This window comes from Protomyctophum bolini, assembly GCF_963924005.1.
Source record: "Protomyctophum bolini genome assembly, chromosome: 8".
In the NCBI taxonomy this organism is placed as follows: domain Eukaryota; kingdom Metazoa; phylum Chordata; class Actinopteri; order Myctophiformes; family Myctophidae; genus Protomyctophum; species Protomyctophum bolini.
In genome coordinates this window covers 26740367-26760229 of record NC_137869.1, presented here as the reverse complement: position 1 = coordinate 26760229, position 19863 = coordinate 26740367, and the positions used below count along the sequence as shown (strand labels likewise).

The following is a 19863-nucleotide window of genomic DNA, read 5'->3' as shown; positions in this document are numbered from 1 at the left end:
CTGAATCTAACACGTCCCTAATTCCCTCCTGGCATGCACCACTACTTTCAAATGGCTTTGAGCTTTGTTCCATGGCCACCAATCTGTATGTAAACGTAATAAATAAAGATTATACTTTAGTTTCATATACGTAGCTTAACATGAAATAAACACATACAAATTATGTTTACTGTTTTGTTGTGTTATTTTTACTTTTACAAAGAAAAGAGAGAAGAGAAAGGTAACAAAGTCCTGTTAATTTCCTGAATTTCCTCCATTATTCTCTTTATGGTTGCTTTAAAGTTGAGAGCAACAATAAAGCAGATTCTTCTGATTTATGTAATCTAATCTCTAATTACATTTTAGTGCATAGTGTTAATGTACCTGGGCGAACTGCAGTGTGTATTTTACAGTAGCAAAATTAATGAAGAGACCACGGTTTGGATGACGATTATAGGCATAGAAACCATGCACGCTAATGCTTGTGTTTTTCTATTTGTCCACTACATTGAGTTTATTATGAACTGTAGGCTGTCCCTGGGCTCCTAATTTTTGTGTGTGGTTGTGTATGTATTCTCTTTATTTAGTTATTACCGGTATTCTCTTTTAGTTATTATCAACAATATAACATGGAAGCACAGGAACTTAATCTGGTTCATTTTAATGCCTGTTTTATATATATTCTGTAAACGGGTTGCTAGGTAGAGAACCATACTATTTATTTTAGTTAGGGTGTGTGGTCCAACATGAGTAAACCTAGTCACAGTCGGTGACTAGGGTTGATCATTACCATGTTCTAACACTCTCATACTGTAAGTTAGGAGTTTGTTCAAATCGAAAAGGTTGAGATCTAAATATGATTGACGGAATGCCCCATCTCATTAGGACCAGAAAAATTATGTATTTTAAACTAAACTAAACTAAACGAATAGCCGATAATAACAAGCTATGACATTATTTATTGTTTTGGTTTTTAATGTCTATATATATTTATCGTAAACTATTTTGTCAATGACTGCCATGAAAAAGGTCTGTTGGTGGTCCATTTTATCAGGGACCTTATGGCTATATCATTCCGTTATATAGCCATACGTGCTGCAGCTACGAGAGATCTGGTTAGCAGTAATACATCCTTTTCTGAAATGAATGAGTTGAATTGAGTGGCCCATTTATAACCCAGCCAAGAGCCGTCCTGCACAGCAAAGAGTCCATTGTCCTGACCGGTTTCCTAATGTCACAAGAGACCTTGAAACTGTCTTTTCTTCTATTACACCATCTGTTTTCTCATACTGTATTTTCTGCCTTGGGGATTTGGAGCAGACTAAGGATGTTTTTGTGATCAAGAAAATTGCACCACTCACTTCATACGGTTGTGATTTTTCTTTCTTGGATAGTTAACCATATACTTACATAATCTGACACCCATTGGATTCGTTTTCTCAATTTTCTCTTCCCACCTACAGTACACTGTTTACACGAGTGGCCACTCATTAACATCTCTAATCTCTGTGGACTAAAGGCAAATGCTATCTCATCAAGTCATCAAAGTAGTTTGTTGGGAGCTACCCAAATCAATATAATTATCGTACCTAACAGTAGGCCTATGTCTGTGCTGAGCACGAAATCATGAAAATATGCAAAAGGCCTACTGAGCATTGGGGTTTGATTTCATACTGAAAAATATATTTAAAAGATACATGAGAAATGAAGTCATAATTATCTGTCTTTCAAGAGGTGTGGCTTAGTGCTCCAAAGCCTGGTGAGGCGAGGTTACTCCAGTACAGTACAGCTTTAAGATCACTATGACCACTATAGTCACTATGAGCTGTAGCTTCAGCGCACTGTAGCTTGTTTTCATTTGATCCTATCTCATGGAGTACAAACACACGCAGCATTTCGCCACAGAGAGGGAGAATACGATGGTGTAAATTGATCCGATTCAGCTTCACAATATCCAGTTCAGCTTCAGAATGTGGATTTATGCCTTTTTGACAGGCCTGGATTTCAAGGGAATCCTGCTGTTTATTTTTGTTTCTCTCCTGATATTTGATTTCCTCAAGTTCAAGAACCCAGCCAACTATCCACCAGGACCACTGATGGCTCTTCCCTTTGTAGGGAACTTGTTCAGTATTGACATGGAAAAGCCTCACATTTCTTTTACCAAGGTAGAGTACAGTTTACGAGCCACGGTTTTATTATAGCCTACATTTTATTTGTGAATCCATTTTACACACAGTGTAGTCAGTAGTGTATTGGAACATTTTGAAATTCTGGAAGGCCTACTTGAGGAGTTGTTTATCATGGTTAAAGTTGTTGTACAAAGATTGCCTAATTTGTGTTATATAATCATTAAGTAGGCTAAATACAGTTTTTACATGTATACTAATATTTTTTTATATTCTACATTTGAACACAAACCACTACATATTTACACAATAAAATCAATAAAGTATTTGGTCTCAAAAAGGCTACTTGATCCATGATATCAGCTCTTATGTTGTATAATGTCCACAGCTATCCGAGACCTATGGGAGTGTGTTCAGCGTGCGTCTCGGCATTGATAAGTGGGTGGTTGTGTCCGGATACAAGATGGTGAAGGAGGCACTGGTGACACAAGCAGAGACCTTTGCGGATCGGCCATACAGCCCTGTTGCAGGCAGAATTTACTCAGGAGACCTAGGTAAACATCTCTCTCTGACTCCCTCTTCCACCATCTCAAATCCCACTACATACTTATATCCTTGAAATGCATTTAAAATTTTAAATACAAGAAATAAAACAATCAGAGATAGAGAGATCAGTACAATCAGAAATGGGAACAGCTAGATAAGAAATTGATTAAGTGACAAGGAGAGGTTCCAGTCTGACGGTGTTTTGAACCTAAATGCATGTCTCCCAATTCCTCTACAAATGCTGCTAGGCACAATGAAAAAACGATGTTGAGTATGTCTGTAGACTTAAAGGACCACTTCACCACTTTTCAACCCATCTTCATATAATAGGTCCTCATGTAAAAATGGCACAATTTCTTTCTACTCAGTCTGTGTCTCATAGGAGGGCTGTGGGCAGTTCAGAAACCGTCTTCCAATGACATCATCGATGGAGAATACAAGCTAATAGAAACTGCAGGCTTTCTAGTCCTGAAAAGTTGCAATGCGAAAATGAAAAAACATTTTCTTGTTTAAAAAAAGAAATCTGCCTAATGATGTCACTGGAAGACGGTTTCTAAACTTCCCACAGCCCTCCTATGAGACACAGAATGAGTAGAAAGAAATTGTGCCATTTTATCATGATTATTAGTGAGAACCTATTATATGAAGATAGGTTGGAAAGTGTCCTTTAAGACATACTGTACTCAACATCGTTAGAGAATAATATGGGTCTAAAACTAGAGGATAATTAAAGAAAATCCTCCGTGCTGCCAATTACCTGTGAGTATAAAGATGAACATAACACTGTATTGTCTCTCTGTGTTGTTCATGCATGGCGATGGCATAGAGGGTATTTTCGCAAGCAACGGCCAACGGTGGAAGGCACAGAGGCGTTTTGCCTTGTCCACCCTGCGTAGGTTTGGAATGGGCAAAATTTCATTGGAAGAGAGTATATACGAGGAGTGTGTCTACCTCCAGGAAGAGATGGAGAATGAGAAAGGTAGGCGGCAGCAGTTAAAAAGAAAAAAGTTCAGTTAAAAAGAAACTACAAGCTCGTTATATTATTGATGTGTGGTTCTCCACTCCTGCTATAACATTTACATTTCCCTCTTGGGATAAGTAAAGGTTTTTCTTATCTTATCAAAAGGTAACAAGATTAATAGAATAAATAGGATGACTTAATAACTCCTCGAATAATGATATGCAAATAACATTTTCTTCAGGAAAGCCTTTCAACCCAGCATCCCTACTGAACAACGCTGTGTCCAACATCATTTGCCAGATGGTGTTTGGGAAACGGTTTGACTATAGTGACCACGACTTTCAGACCCTTCTCAAGAATATGAACGAAGCCATTCAACTGGAGGGCTCTGCCTGGGGTCAAGTGAGGAAATATCCATCCAACTCATTAATCTCATTGTATACATAAATGTGCATAGGGCACTCCACTCCCTCTGTCTCTCTTTAGTTTTTTTGCAATAGAATGACTAAAGGAAGACCTACATAACAGTAGAGAAAGATCTGAAGGAGCTGATCTCAAGTAGTAAGCACATGAGGGTACATGACATGTAGCCTAAGAGTATATGAATGATGAATAACTCCCATCTCAAGTTCAGATTCATAGGCCTACTGTGTAAGTAATATGATTTGTCACATAGCATACTGTATAGAGAAAGTACACAGACACCAGGAATGGGAATTTTGATCTATGTCACGTCATAGAATAAAGAACAAATAAAGTTGCAGTGTGGGCACTTCAAATAGGGCCTGCCCTAGAACATGTATACTCAGATTAAGTCTTATGAATGAAATGTCATCTTAAAACAGTTTTCTCACTGTAGCTGTATGAGGCAATCCCCGCAGTCATGAAGCACATGCCAGGTCCTCACAACAAAATGTTTGCCATCTATGAGGATTTGGTTGCGTTCATTCGTCAGGAGGTGGAGCAACACAAGCTTGAATTGGATCCTAGCAATCCCAGAGACTACATTGACGTTTTCATCATAGAAATGGAGAAGGTGCGTGAGCAAGCTGCATGTACACAGTGGTGGGGGAAAAAAATACTCAGTATTAAAGTATAAAATACTGCAATATAGAAATACTCTGTTACAAGTAAGTTTGGATTTCAACATGAGTAAAAGTACAAAAGTATTATGTAGAATGTGCCATATGTCAAGTTTCCAAATGTATACAAAACCTTTGAAAATAGCAGACCTATAAAGCTCACAATTACGAGCTTGTACATCGATTTTCAAATGGACTAAATATATCTACGGTTAATATATTTTGCAATAATAATAAAAATCTGCAAAGTAACTAGTAGTAAGTAGTAACTAAGTTGTCAAATAAATGTTGGGCCGTAAAAGTACAATATTTGGAGCCTAGATGTAGTGTATTAGTGAGTATTGGAAATTGTGAAAATAAATTAAAAGTACAATACCTCAAAATTGTACTTAAATGTTACATTCCACTACTGCCAGTACACATACTTTTCCCTGTTCAATAGCACAAAGGAGAGGCAGACCTGGGCTTTGAAGAGAGCAACCTGGCTCTATGTGCTTTAGATCTGTTCCTGGCTGGAACTGAGACCACCTCCACCACTTTGCAGTGGGCACTGGTTTATCTCATCAAGTGGCCACATATTCAAGGTGTCTGGTGAAATGCAAACACCTACATACACTAAGATCATAGTCAAATTTAGTTCAGTCAGGAAACTGGTTGATATACAGTATAAAACATTTATTCCTACACATCTACTGTACATGTCGAAGTGTTCCTGCAAGACACTTAACAGAACAGCTCCCAACTGAGAATTTAAGGTAAACCCATAGGGTGTCGCTGAGCTAAGCTGAGTGCGGGACTGGATAATTGTAATCCCTGGATACATATCAATACCAGGGGTTGGGGGAAAATACAGTATTGTGGGGAAGAAAAAGAAAACTAGTAGGCTACAGCCGCTACAGTGATACTCAGCTCAGGTTCACAAGAACAATGCTGGTGCAACAAAGATTTCCTGAGAGAGATAAGCACGTTACGTAACAGCCTATTATGAGCTATGATTGGTGTATGTTTCAGGAGACAGACTTGCATTCATTTACACAAAAAAATTACATTGTAGAGATAGTGTGTATTACCTTATTTGATTATTGAATGCTTAAAAACCTTCTATTTCATCACCCAGAGAAGGTCCAGGCAGAGATAGACAGAGTGATTGGACAGTCCCGCCAACCCAACATGGCCGACAGACCCAACATGCCCTACACTGAGGCAGTCATCCATGAGATCCAGAGGATGGGAAATATTGTACCTCTCAATGGACTCAGGATGGCCACCAGAGACACAACACTGGGCGGTTATTTCATACCAAAGGTCAGCAGTGGTAGCTCATTTTACTTAAAAGTAGCAATACCAATGTCGAAGTATGTAGTACATGTACTTGGGTTACTTTATATCACTGCCAAAGGTCCACCTATGTGGACCTTTTTAAGTTGATTTATTAACATCTTGCTATGTTCTATCACATCTATTATACGTACAGTATGTAGATGTGTAACTACAAGTAATTATTCACAATATATGGGAGTCAGTAGGCCTACAGTAGGTTGTTTCTTCCCGTTGCATAGGGAACCTCATTGATGCCCAGCCTGACTTCCGTACTGTTTGACAAGAACGAATGGGAAACTCCAGACACTTTCAATCCTGGACACTTCTTAGATGCCGATGGCAAGTTCATGAGGAGAGAAGCGTTCATGCCTTTTTCTGCAGGTAAAACTTTGCAAATTCTCTGGTAATAAGACTGTATATAGGCTGGAACTGGCAGTTCATGCAAATTGTGGGCAATGTATTTGTCAGATTGCTGAATGTGAAATGTTCATCTGTGTAATTGTAGTACGACATGGTTAAGCTGCTGAAACAATAACAAAGAATAATCTCCATGAATTCAATACATGGGGTGTGTAGAAAATAACTACTCCATTAAACCACACTTATGTATCTAGAATGCGTTTGGCCTTGACATTTTGCCTGTGTGGACTATTCTAAGTCAGCGGTTCCCTAACCTTTTTGGCCATGCACCCCCTGTGTCCTCTTGACCACATGGAAATATAAATTGCATAAGCTATATAGAGACATAAAATAAAAACATAGCACCAACATTAGCCTTTTCACGTTGCGCACCCCATAGAAGGCGCCCGCGTACCACAAGGGGTGCACGCAACGCGGCAACAGTTTGGGAACCACTGATTTGTATATGCCTGTGTTTTGTTTATGGACAAGGTTATGAATATGTTACGTCACATGTGTTTTCAGGGAAACGTGTATGTCTGGGAGAAAGCCTCGCAAAAATGGAGTTGTTCCTGTTTTTCGTCAGCTTATTCCAGAAGTTCAGTTTCTCCACCCTGGATGGAGTAGAGCTGAGTACAGAAGGACTCGTTGGGGTGACACATATACCACTCCCATTCCAGATTCATGCCACGGCTCGCTGAAGCCATTCATCTTTTCCATCTAATTCCAATTCCACAGACTAACAAAAACATATTAAGTAATAAAACATTAATATGATTACATAAGCTATCACATGGTCTGTGTATCATTTACCTGTATAACATCTACATATAACACCATTTCTGTAGTGCAGAAAAGCAGATGAACAGAATGAAGTGAAGGCAAATTCCCTGCTAAAAACACAGAAATACTGAAAGCCAACACCTTTGGCCAGTACCTACACAAAAGTGTTTGGTATTCCGTATTTGATCGTTACTGTAGCTGGCCCTAGAGGCTACGCTGGGGTTTTCAACTGGTTGTCCATGGTCATGGACAACTGGTGGTCCATGAAGGAATTACATGTGGTCCCTGAGTGAAACGTATGATAATATCATACGTTTATATATATATATTATATATACATCAGGGATTTTCAAAGTGTGAGGGGTGCTTCCCTGGTGAGGTAAGAAGCCACACTGCAGGGGAGACTCGACGAGGTGAAAGGGACAGGTGACATAACATACATCACGCAAATCGGTATATCTGTCATGTGTTCAACATGGATCCGTTTGTCCAAAAACATCACAAACGTTATTATCCTGGTGGAGACCTGTGCTAAATTTGATTTACTCCATATCCAAAACACGTACGTATACACACACTCTCACACACACACACACACACACACACACACACACACACACACACACACACACACACACACACACACACACACACACACACACACACACACACACACACACACACACACACACACACACACACACACACACACACACACACACACACACACACACACACACACACACACACACACACACACACAAATACTCATTACTAGCAAGCCCCATGATCTACATCATCCTGAACTTTCCACTGAGCAATAGTCTATTCTAGTTTAAACGTCTATATATAGACCGCCTATATAGATGTTGAAACAACGTTGTTTCAATGTCTAATCTAAGCCTAGAGCGCTAAAAAAAAAAACGTTCATTTTTAGACCATTTCTAACCCATTTTTGACATCTAATAGTCTGAAGAATGCTCATCTCATCGGGGTAAGGTGGGGTGAAAAAGACGTGGAGCAAACATTCAAATGCATGTCACAGGCTGTGTGACGTAACGATGTGACCAATCTTAGTTATATATTTTTTCCACTGTCAGAGGTCAATGACAGGTCATCAGAGGGACGTATACACCCCCTCCTCTCTCCACTTCCTACATGCAAAGCTGCATATACAAGGTGTGAGTCAGCAGCACAGGGCCATATACAGGACCAGCCCATCTCTAACTAACTGGGTGGTAGAGCAAGCGAGCAGCTGCAAAACACTGCAACCCATCAGTTCCCTTCTTGCTCATGCTCGGTTATTCTCTGGCATTTCCTTCACCATGCGGTGGCTCTATGTTGTGTTTCTGGCGCTGGATCTCAGGGCAATGCTGCTATTGAGTTTTGTCATTCTCCTGCTAGTCGATTTCCTCAAGAACAGGAATCCACACAACTTCCCCCCGGGACCCCTGGCGCTTCCTCTCGTAGGAAACGTGTTCAGCATTGACCTCAAACAGCCTCACATTTACCTCACCAAGGTAAGCAATCGCATGCCCGTGTGGATTTTCATGTTAAAAGACATGTTTCTGAAATAACAGCAATACTCCACACAGAGGATACCAGTTAGAAAAAACACAAAACTAGACTAAACTAATCAGCAACTGTACTTACGTATTAGTACGAACACTATTTCATACACTGTATGTATGTATGTATGTATGTATGTATATATATATATATATATATATATATATTCCATTGACATTGCATGATTGTGTATTTTATTAGAGTCACATGTTGGACAACAACAGGCACTTATTTTCTTGTCCTGCCTCCGTAGCTAAGCGACCTTTACGGGAATGTGTTCTGTCTGCGTCTGGGAAGAGACAAAACAGTGTTTGTAACTGGGTACAAGATGGTGAAGGAAGCCCTGGTGACCCAGGCAGAAAACTTTGTGGATCGACCATACAGCCCAATCCAGACCAGACTGTATTCTGGGAACTCAGGTCAATCAATGAAACTGATTTGCTGCTTTACGATGCCTCCGATTCCACTATAAGACTTGCAAAGGCAAATATACTGTACACAGACAGACAATGCAAAGAGATGATGAACGATGTATTGTGATTTCCTTTTCCATTTCAGTGGGTCTGTTCTTCAGTAACGGACATGTATGGAAGAGACAGCGTCGCTTTGCCCTTTCTGCCCTACGCAGATTTGGATTAGGAAAGAGCTCTTTAGAGGAGAGCATCTATGAGGAGAGTCTCTATCTGCAAGAAGAGATGGAGAGGGAGAAAGGTTGGTACAATAGAAAAGACTAAAGAGTGCAAAGGAAAATGTGTGTATGAGTGGCAAACAAATCGCTCCTAAATCGCTTGAAAATGTGTGCTATTTAAGGTGTTTATATAAAAGAATGTCTTTATGATCAGGTGAACCATTTGACCCGGTGCCCCTCTTCAACAATGCTGCGTCCAACATCATCTGCCAGCTGGTGTTTGGGAAGAGGTTTGACTACGGCGACAACAACTTCCAGACCATGCTGAAGAATCTGTCCGAGACGGTCTATCTGCAGGGCACCATATGGGCTCATGTAGGTCTAACATGCAGGGTTGCATCCATTCACAATATATATACTGTATGTCTGCTGAGAGTGGCCAGAGTAAGAAGAGTGAGCCCTAGTCCAGTAGTCCACTACAACAGAAGTGGTCAAGTTGCAACAAGGCAAGGGAATTCAATGTAGGCCTACTTTACACCGGACAGCAAGCCATGCAAACAATAATAAGAAAACCGGTAGATAAACATAACATCTATATAAATAACTTTGAAGCAAACGCATACCTAAACATGTGTCCAAATTTGACTGAGGGACTGCCATTGGATTTTTTTGAATTTTCATTTTTTCATGTCATATGAAAGCAGGGAATACTGTAGCTTCAAATTGACATATTGGTTGTTCAGTTTGACCCACTAAGAGATATGGCTTATAGAGTAATGTCTTGCAGAAAACAGCGAGTTGAGAAAACAGGCTTGACTGGACTCTAACGTTACACCTAGCTATATGTTTAAGCATTGATTTCATATTTACATGTCGATTTCAGCTCTGACAGTGACACTTATTTCAGACATGCTCTAGTAGGCTATGTGTGAAGAGTCTGCCTGTGCTATTAACTCATTTTGGGGGGGAAATAAAGTTTTTCTCTGGTGAAAAGATGGAGGTTGCGCGATGGCAGGCTCTCAAATCTGGTCACATATAAATAATACATAGTATCCAAGTAGGGAACAAATGCAGGTGCAAAGAAATGTAGTGCTAGCTGGGGAAGAGGCCTGTTTTCTTTGTTCGTCTTTAGCAACAGAACTGACCTCACTAAATTATTATTCGGTTATTTTCTTCAAACAGTTCTACGAGGCATTTCCTGGACTGATGAAGCACCTGCCAGGCCCTCACAATAACATCTTCACCAACTATAAAGCCTTGGAGGCCTTTATCGGTGAAGAGCTAGAGAGACACAAGTTGGACTTGGACCCCAGCAACCCACGGGACTACATGGACACCTTCCTCATGGAGCTGGATAAAGTACGAGCACTTTCTCAGATTTGGTCAAGTCCTCTTTTCTCACCTCATCTACAGTCAGTGGTGGAATAAGTATATCCTACTCATATTTTTGGATAAAGTATATCAATACTGCAATGTAGAAACACTCCTTAATACTGTACTACACTGTAATACAAGTAAAAGTCTGGTAATCAAAATGTACTCGAGTAAAAGTACAAAAGTATTTGTACACCTCCCTTTTGACAACAAAATGTACTTTAAATACCAAAAGTAATGGTATGCATTATGCACGTCACATCCCATTTAAGTTTTCAAATGTAAAAAAAGTTGTGGATCTACAAGTTGTGAGTTTGCGTAGATCGGCTATTTTCAAATTTCCTGTCTGGTTTTGTAACAATAATCAAAATCTGCAAAGTAACTACAGTAGTAACTGAAGTTTTCCAATGTCTGAGATTAGAAGTTAAATTATTGAAAGTAAAGTAAAAAAAATTGAAGTTAAATTATTGCCAGTAAAGTAAAAAATACCTCAAATGTGTCTACAGTCTGACCTCTCCATTTCCATCTCCTCATCAATGTATCTCTCCCTTCAGAATAAGGGAAGCACTGAGCAGGGATTCCATGAAGTCAACCTGGTCATGTGCTCTCTGGATCTGTTCCTCGCTGGTACAGAGACCACCTCCACCACACTGCAGTGGGCAACAATATATCTCATTAACCACCCTCATATCCAAGGTGAGTGTTGCCGAGAACACCATACACAGATGACTAAGAAGTAAGAGTGGATGGATACACCATCATGGCGTAACATATCTATTTGCTCAGACACTATGATGTAAAATTGTCCATTCATTGTCAATGGGAATTTGTGTAGGACGGACATTAACCAACCTAAAGGAAAGGCCTATATTTAATCTAGTCTTACCAGAAGCAGCGATAAGGATTTCAGGGATTGGGCTACATCCACACAAGCCCATAATGTGTTGTTAATGTATACAATCTTGGGTACAAAATAAATAAAGGTTAAATAATAAATTGTAATAAATATATATTTAATCACCCATTAGGATCTCTACAGGTATGTCTTTGCTAATATTGTTTATTTTCTAAAACAAAAACCTTCTATTTCATCACACAGAGAAGGTCCAGGCAGAGATAGACAGAGTGATTGGACAGTCCCGCCAACCCAACATGGCCGACAGGCCCAACATGCCCTACACTGATGCCGTCATCCATGAGATCCAGAGGATGGGAAATATTGTACCTCTCAATGGACTCAGGATGGCCGCCAAAGACACAAGACTGGGCGGTTATTTCATACCAAAGGTATGCAATATGTAAGTGTCCATCGATATTTGCCATTGTAGTGGTTGGTTAAGATTCCGACGCAGACATAATCCTCTACAAAATAGTATAGGAAGATGGAAGAATAATAGACATACAACATGATATATAAATGACAATTGTTGATTAATTGAGGAGCTAATCCACATACTGAGTTAGACACAATACTGCCTCTATCCTTCTGGCCATGTGACTTCACTATAGTGTGCCTCTTCATTGAGATATGTGTCAATAACAGCCTGTTGACTTGACTCACAGTTCAAGCTAGGGCCAGTCATCAACCTTAACCGTTTCCCTGTTGCTTTAGTATTTCATAAACTTTGGTAAGCATGATATTTGAATTATAGCCAAATGCATTTTGGTTGTGTTAAAATCACATAATCAACATACGGTCACATATAACTGCAGTACTGCACTTATGTTACTTTAACTATAAGCCAGAAATAATTCAAACATTAGAGCCAGTACATAACTGACATATTATTTTCCGGTTGTAGGGAACCAACTTGATGCCCAACCTGACTTCTGTGCTTTTTGACAAGAATGAATGGGAGACACCAAACATCTTCAACCCAGGACACTTCCTAAATGCTGATGGCAAGTTTGTGAGAAGGGATGCATTCTTGCCCTTCTCTGCAGGTAAGAGGGACATCAAATTGAAAGTCAATCCCCTGATCAAGATCCTAATTGTTGGGCCAAACTCTTAGGCCAAATTCCAATACCCCAAATCTCAGCCACTCGCTCACTCACACTCGGGTCACTCCAGCCAAATTATGGTGAGATATGTGACCATCTTGTGGACTTCACTTAAATGGAGGTCTTTAAATACAGTTAGGTTGAACTCTGCTAATGAACAAACTGCAACTATTTACATTCAGACACTGATGTTATGTGATGTCTACACGATTGTCACATATTTCAGCAGGTCACCAATTTGGTAACAAGACAACTCAACCCGTTTCTGTTTTCCTCCCAGAATGCTAAACTGTTTATAGAGTCAATATGAGTAAAATAATATAGCATTTCCACAGGAGTATCTTTTTATATTTTTCCAAAAAGAATACAAACAGCCAATAGCATATTACAAAGTTATCCCCCTCACTGGTGAAAATTCCGGGAGGAAAAACGGGCAAGCACCGGGGTGAGTTGTCCAGTATTCACCAATTTCATCGTAGCACCACCATGCTGAAGTGAGCGAGTGTGAGTGAGCGAGTGGCCAAGATTTTGGGTATTGGAATTTGGCTTTAGAGATCCTGTCATTGATGGGGAAATTAGGCAAATGCAGATTATAATGTATTGAAAAGGGACATTGACAGAAATGATTCGACTTCCTTTATGTCTTAATTCTGTTTCGGTTCTCTCTCAGGTAAGCGTGCATGTCTTGGAGAGGGACTGGCAAGAATGGAGCTCTTCCTGTTTTTTGTCAGTTTACTACAGAGGTTCTGCTTCTCAACTCTGGACGGAGTTAAGCTCAGTACAGAGGGAATAGTCGGAGCCACACGCACTCCATACCCCTTCAAGATTTATGCCATACCTCGTTGAATATCATCCCGCACAAACTCTACTAATGCCAGCTGAATCATGTAAAGCAGTGATTCTCTGACCTCATTTCAAGGACCTCCACTAAGGGGCCTCCACACTGACTTTTTGTTTTTATGGGCACGGGTCCCCAATTTGTCCATTTGGACTCCTGGTGGTCTCCATGGAGATCAGACACTGAGAAACAGTGATTTAAAAAGGCATTTATGTTACAGGACAGGACAGTACAGTGGACAGTCCTAATGGGAATGTCATGTAGAAAAGAGGGTGACATGACATGTCTAACCATTTAGACCTGGAGCAATCTATACATCGTTTTATCTTTGTATCAGGATGCTACCACTGCGTCTCTCTCAATAGTTATTGCTATATATGTAATGTAATGTTCCCACATTTATTTTTAAGGACTTGAAGAAACCGTAGGTTAGATTTTAGAAGGCATTTTTAAAATCTGCCTCAGGTCTGGAGCTTCCTTAAAGTCCCAGTGCTCTTATCATACATCATCTCATTCCGGCCAATCACAATTTGCGTCCTCACTTTTCCATCTTCACTTTTTATAGACACACGGGGACTACAAATTTCACGCCCCCCAAATGGTTCATTACTGAGGCTGTAGCAATTTGTGTGTTCTAATAAAGTGTCCCTTGATTTGTCCTTTTCAATGTCACATACCTGCCATCTAAATATACATCCCACAATGTACTATAATATACTCCATCAGTTTGTGAAAAGTGCTAGCATTGTAAATCTCAAGTCAAAGTGGCCGCACGGTATATACACATCACGGTTGCATCCCTCAAGGTTTTCAATACCCAGATATATAATTTGTTGTAGTTCACTTTGTGTTTCACACAAACACAAAGCTGGCCATAGGAAAGAAAAAATAATCACACCAGTACTGTGAAGTGCTCATCATACATCATGAAGTAAAATACACTACTTTGTCTATTTTGCTCAGACACTATGACGTAAAATTGTCTATTCAATGGGAATTTAATGTTTGTGTAGGACAAAGTTTGTGCACACACACACACACACACACACCAAAAGCTGGATATAGGAGGGGCTAGCGCCCCCCAAACTAGTAAATACTAAATAGTATTCAATTTATTATAGTTAACTATAGCACATCATTCTTTCTATTACTCAGTCAAATCATAGAAACTTGTTTGGGAATATTGTGCATCTGCCTTCATTTAAACACTGAACTGAAACGTAACCTCAAAGTAAAAAAAAAAGTAAAAAACAAATCCAGTCAAAAATTAAACAATGTTATTTTAACCTCATCTACCTAACCCCAAATCCATCATCTGACCCAGACTTGTTATGCCACTTTACTCAAGTGCACATGTTGACATATTAGACTTAATTTAATTATCTAAAATTGCGAGGCATGATGTGAGGCACAGTATAAGAATCTTTGGTTCAGTTGTGCAATTATGGTCAAATACATGCTGATAACCGGATATGGTTCACTGGTTTTAGTCTCGAATTATTCCAATTTTTGGTCGCTCAAGTTTTACTGTTCAATTTTTTAAGAAATTACAAATGAATATCAACCAAAGCTCATTATGCATTATTTGTTCGGCTATTCACTGTCAGACACATTAGTGCTGCCTCGTATCATCAGTCAGAAAGTGCCAGTTGAGTGGAAGCATGACTGAAAGGCTACTAGGCCTTAAAGGTCAGCGTAACAGCAACACTGTTTCCAGGCTGCCACTAACATTATGGTTTTGTTCCATAAGCAACAATCACAAGACCAACCAATAGAGGTCAGTAGTGAGATGTGATGATGGGAACAGAACATTCATCCTAGCAACAGGTTGTCAGACCAAAGAAAACAACTCATGGACCATTAGAGCTCATGACATGACCCATCTAAACCAGACATGGAAGAAGAAAGTCCATAGACTTGGCTGGCAAACGATTTACGTAAGTGCTCTAAACATATTGGCCAGGCATTGCAGGGGCTAGTGTAACGCCCAGGATTCTAACTCGGGCCTCCTGCATGAAAGTCCAACATCTTAACCACTAGACCAAAGGGATATCCCTCTAGACTGGGGGAGACATTAGACTTTTGAGGCCGTCAGGCAGAGGCTCTGAGCCACTCTGCTACACTAGCTCCCCTCCAAAAAAGAATAATAACAAAACATTAAGCCAATACAGTAGTTTTGTTTTTGAAAATGTAATAAAGAAAAAAGAAATAAAATAAAATGAAGTTGAATACAGCTCCATTTAATGTTTTATTTGTAATAATTGTTTTGTTATACTTGTACTACTCCAGCAGCAAGCAATAAATCAAATGCTCTGTGAAAACACCTGAGGGCCCTCAGTTAGCTTTTCCAAAGCTTTTCCAAACCCACCAATCAGGACAGCCCTCTAATCCTCAGAACAGGATTGGCTTCCCGGCAGTCTTCTCCTGGACATAGGATGTGAAGCGCCTGAGGAACTTGGGGTACTCCCTCTTAGCCAATGCCCTGCAGATAGTGGCAGGAACCCAGCCTCCTGGATGCACATTGGCAACATAGGTTATTTTACACTGCACATTCTCTCTGCTTAAAGCATCGTCTCCCTCTGGTGGACTAACCAGGGTCTGACAGATCATAGCGATGTTGATTTTGGCACGGACACACTTGGCGGTAAGTGGGGCCTTGTCGTGGTCCACAGAAAAATTGCAGACTAGCCACGTATCTGGGCCATTTTCATCGCAGGCCAGGACTTTTCTCATGGCAGACAGGAACAGTATATCTCTTTGAGCAGCAGGCCAAACCCGCTTATGTATTTGATGGAGAATAAACGCATCATCTGATAATGTTTCAATGACATCGAGGTTGTCAATAGTGGTCTCCCAATCAAAGCGGTAATTAGTGTTCCAAAAGTAGTGGCAAACCTCATGGCCAGTAACTCCCTTCACCGAGAGGGTGGCCTTCACTGGGTCCTTTATAATGCCATTCTCCTCCACCTTTCTCCTGTACACCTTCATGTCTCCCTCTTCCAACAGCAAATTCCAGTTGGCATCGCCACCTACATCCTGCAGTGAGTAGGTCATGTGAGTTTGCACCACATCCTCCACCTCTGCATTGAATCTGTGGACATCATGAGGAGGTGTGGAGGCCATCTGGGCAGGGGAGGACAGACTATGGGTTCCTTGAAAGACACTGGGCGTGCAAGCCGTGCATGTGGTCGACATGGAGCTATCAGAGGGAACGGGACTGGTTCTCTCTATCCCTGCCTGCTCAGTCTGGCACGGTTCCGTTTTGTCTCGTCTGTCAAGAGGAGGTTCAACTGCATCAAAAACATCATCCTCATCGATGAGCCCATTTGTACCTTCCTCAAAATCTGGGTTTACAAGGTGAGCTTTTATCTTCAGCTCATTGGATAATGTGTTCTTGACAGTCTCCAATTCCGTTTCTGAACCGTTAACTATATTAACCATCGTGTCAATGCAGCGGGGAAGGGTGGCCATGTTGTGCGTAACCTAAGCGCAGGAGAGATAGTGACTGCTCATTCACCGATTGCCAATCCAATGTTCTGATCAAATAGATCTTCAGGAATGTGTCAAGTATAGCTGGCTCATATATTTATAGCTGGCTCATACATTTCATCATCAGTCTTGCCCAAATATGGAGGTCCACATGGCCCTTGACTGGAAAGGGGTCTGTGTGTCCGTTTGTCCAGACTGTAGCTAATATGACCCGCTGGACCAATAAACACCGCACTGCATACAGTATAGCAGAGTATAGCTCACAACCTCAGCCTGAGCAAGCAGAGCGCGCAAGTATTGTAGTCGTGCTGGTACGAATGCACGTGTATGCTTGGTAGGTATTGATGGTGACGTAATTAAGATAGGTTTCAGATTACATTCAGATTACATACGAACATTGGCCCAGGCTCTGGACAGGGCCCAAATTGTCACACCGGATCACCCTTTGATCTCCACATATGGCGCTGGCCTGTTACATCACAATGATGTTCTGACATCTGCATAGACTCCATACTTGGGCATGCCTGACAAAGAAATCCATATATGGGCATAAAAAGGGACACAGACATAACTGGAATTAATTTCCAACTTGCATCGTTCCAAGTACCCAACTGGCACCGATCTAGTCCATCTTGTATCTTCTATCTATACAGTATCTATAAATTCACCACGTCTGTGTGTACGTCTGTAATCCACGTAACTCGAGAACCCCACCGATTACACAGGTTCCAATCCACACCATCGCCGGGAGTGCAGTGTCGAGTCCGTCGGATAGCCAGTTGTCCAGTCGGGCAGCCAAGTCTATGGACTTTGTGTGTGCCCCAAAGGCAAATGCTATTTTTCCTTTGAGGCACCTATATAAACGCCTTCCTCTAGTGGCGGCTCAGAGTAATAAACTGAAACCATCATAATACTTGTTTGAAAAAGCAATGCATTTATTTATTTTTCAAACACCATAATTTTCATAAAATGTATAATAAACTTTATCCATTTATACACAATTAGCACTGTAGTTAATCATATTTCTATGTATCTTTCAAAGCTCTTGTTTTTTTCCTCTTTTTACATAAATGGTGTTGCTAATAAATCAGTGTACAATTCACTGCAATGGAAAACCAGTTTTAACACGAAATTCTAAAAGTCTAAACTGCCATTTAATGCCTGCGTGACAATTACGCACGGCTGGGTTCAGAATTCAATAGATGAACAGCACTAGGCTTGTTTAGCAGTTTAAACTCCAACTTAAGCCGCACCATAAGGCTGAGCAGGCCACCATCAACTTTACAACATCACAATGTTAGAAGATGAAAGCTGCTAAGGGTTTTTGACCGTTTAGGACACCCGCATGGGAACGGCTGCAGAAGACAGTAGGGTTTCAGCCATTCAGACTTGGACCCAAGACTACAAAACTAAAATGATATTTCATTATTCATCCACCAGATCCAAAGACCTGCAAGATACTCTTGACTGGATCATGCATACCGTATAAGCCAAATGGACTCTGAAGTTAAGTATTCAAACATTTCCACAGCCTCATTAGACTCACCCAAATCCTGCTTTCTTGGTTCTAAATATAAATATTTAAATCAGTTATACAGCACCATTAATACACATGTGAAACTACACCATGAAAAGTAGAATCTCCCATATAATACAAAGCATGTCTATCATTAAATGTCCAATATCAAATAAGTGCCATCTTTAAATTTTTAAATTACGCTGTCTTTGCAAGTACAGTGTGTAAGCATTATAGTGATATTTAGATAAAAAGCTGGTGTTAAAAATAGCGGGATGCTTTGAGAATGGTAAACTCTAGCTGTATTTGCCGATTACTCACTACTAATCTACGTAGGTACATTCAGAAAGACATTCAGAGAACACATGCTGCCTGTATATGAAACAGTCTAGGAGAGTAGAAAATTAAGATGGAAGCTAAACACACTTGTTCTGGGTTTCTCATTTTGATTAAAGATGTGTTGTTGCAGCACCTAAGTGGTTTAGTCAGCTAGTAGGACACATAACTTTCTATTAGAGAGTTGTGTCAATGAGGGGGCAGACAACAGTGTCAGTCACGTGGTTCATGCTACTCGAAATAGTGACAAAAGCTCATCGACTACAGTGTATTCCATAAACTTCCGATTCAGGGCTTTGTCACTATTTGCCAATAGAAGTCTATGTAGACTGGCCCGATAAAGTGAACAGAGGTGACCCAAATCCCTAATAGAAGGCTCTGGGTAGGACCTCTTCAGGAGTTTCACAGGTTTAGCAGTAGGGACGTGCTCCATTCTATGGAAGAAATTAGTAATGATACGTTTTTTGCTGAAAAAGGACCCTTGGTGTCCAGCACCAAGTCAAATCCAACTCTAGAAAAAAGGTCTAGCTGTATCTTAGGTAATTCATATTTAGTCTTCTGATTGACAGTGTTACTGTACCACCTACTTTGATGCACAGTGCGAGGTAGAAGACATAGCAAAAAAAACATTCGCAGTTACAGTACATGTAACTCGCATTTGAATTCAGTAACCGGCATGTACCATTCCGTTATTCCTGATCAAGTACACAGAAGCATAAGACGAAATAAGAAGATTGAGGCTAAATATTATCCATATAAAAAGTATTCATCCGAGCTTGCTGATAGCTAGATTATTGTGTGGGTCGGGAAACATGCATTGTTTATCTAGCTCATTATCGAGATAATGTGGTCTGGGCTGTCTTTAGTTAATAAGTTCAACAGATAGTGAGATAAGATCTGTTGGTGACTGGAAACC

General features: G+C 40.3%; 2 protein-coding genes across 2 annotated transcripts; one reads left to right on the top strand and one right to left on the bottom strand.

Annotated features, from left to right (window-relative positions):
* Nucleotides 1–1816: 1816 nt before the first annotated feature.
* LOC308320188 (uncharacterized protein) lies at nucleotides 1817–13614 on the top strand (the record flags this gene model as incomplete). Its single annotated transcript, XM_080770506.1, has 19 exons — nucleotides 1817–2144; nucleotides 2494–2659; nucleotides 3478–3630; nucleotides 3854–4014; nucleotides 4472–4648; nucleotides 5137–5278; nucleotides 5812–5999; nucleotides 6254–6395; nucleotides 6939–7105; nucleotides 7395–7417; nucleotides 8563–8716; nucleotides 9019–9184; nucleotides 9324–9476; nucleotides 9608–9768; nucleotides 10576–10752; nucleotides 11322–11463; nucleotides 11867–12054; nucleotides 12570–12711; nucleotides 13439–13614. Exons 1-19 carry the CDS (start codon nucleotides 1950–1952, stop codon nucleotides 13612–13614), a joined length of 2973 nt encoding a protein of 990 aa, XP_080626632.1. The 5' UTR covers nucleotides 1817–1949.
* Nucleotides 13615–15997: 2383 nt separating this feature from the next.
* On the bottom strand, nucleotides 15998–17047 carry LOC308320187 (ceramide transfer protein-like; the record flags this gene model as incomplete). The annotated part of the gene is made up of 1 exon (XM_080770505.1): nucleotides 15998–17047. One exon carries the CDS (start codon nucleotides 17045–17047, stop codon nucleotides 15998–16000), a length of 1050 nt encoding a protein of 349 aa, XP_080626631.1.
* Nucleotides 17048–19863: the final 2816 nt, after the last annotated feature.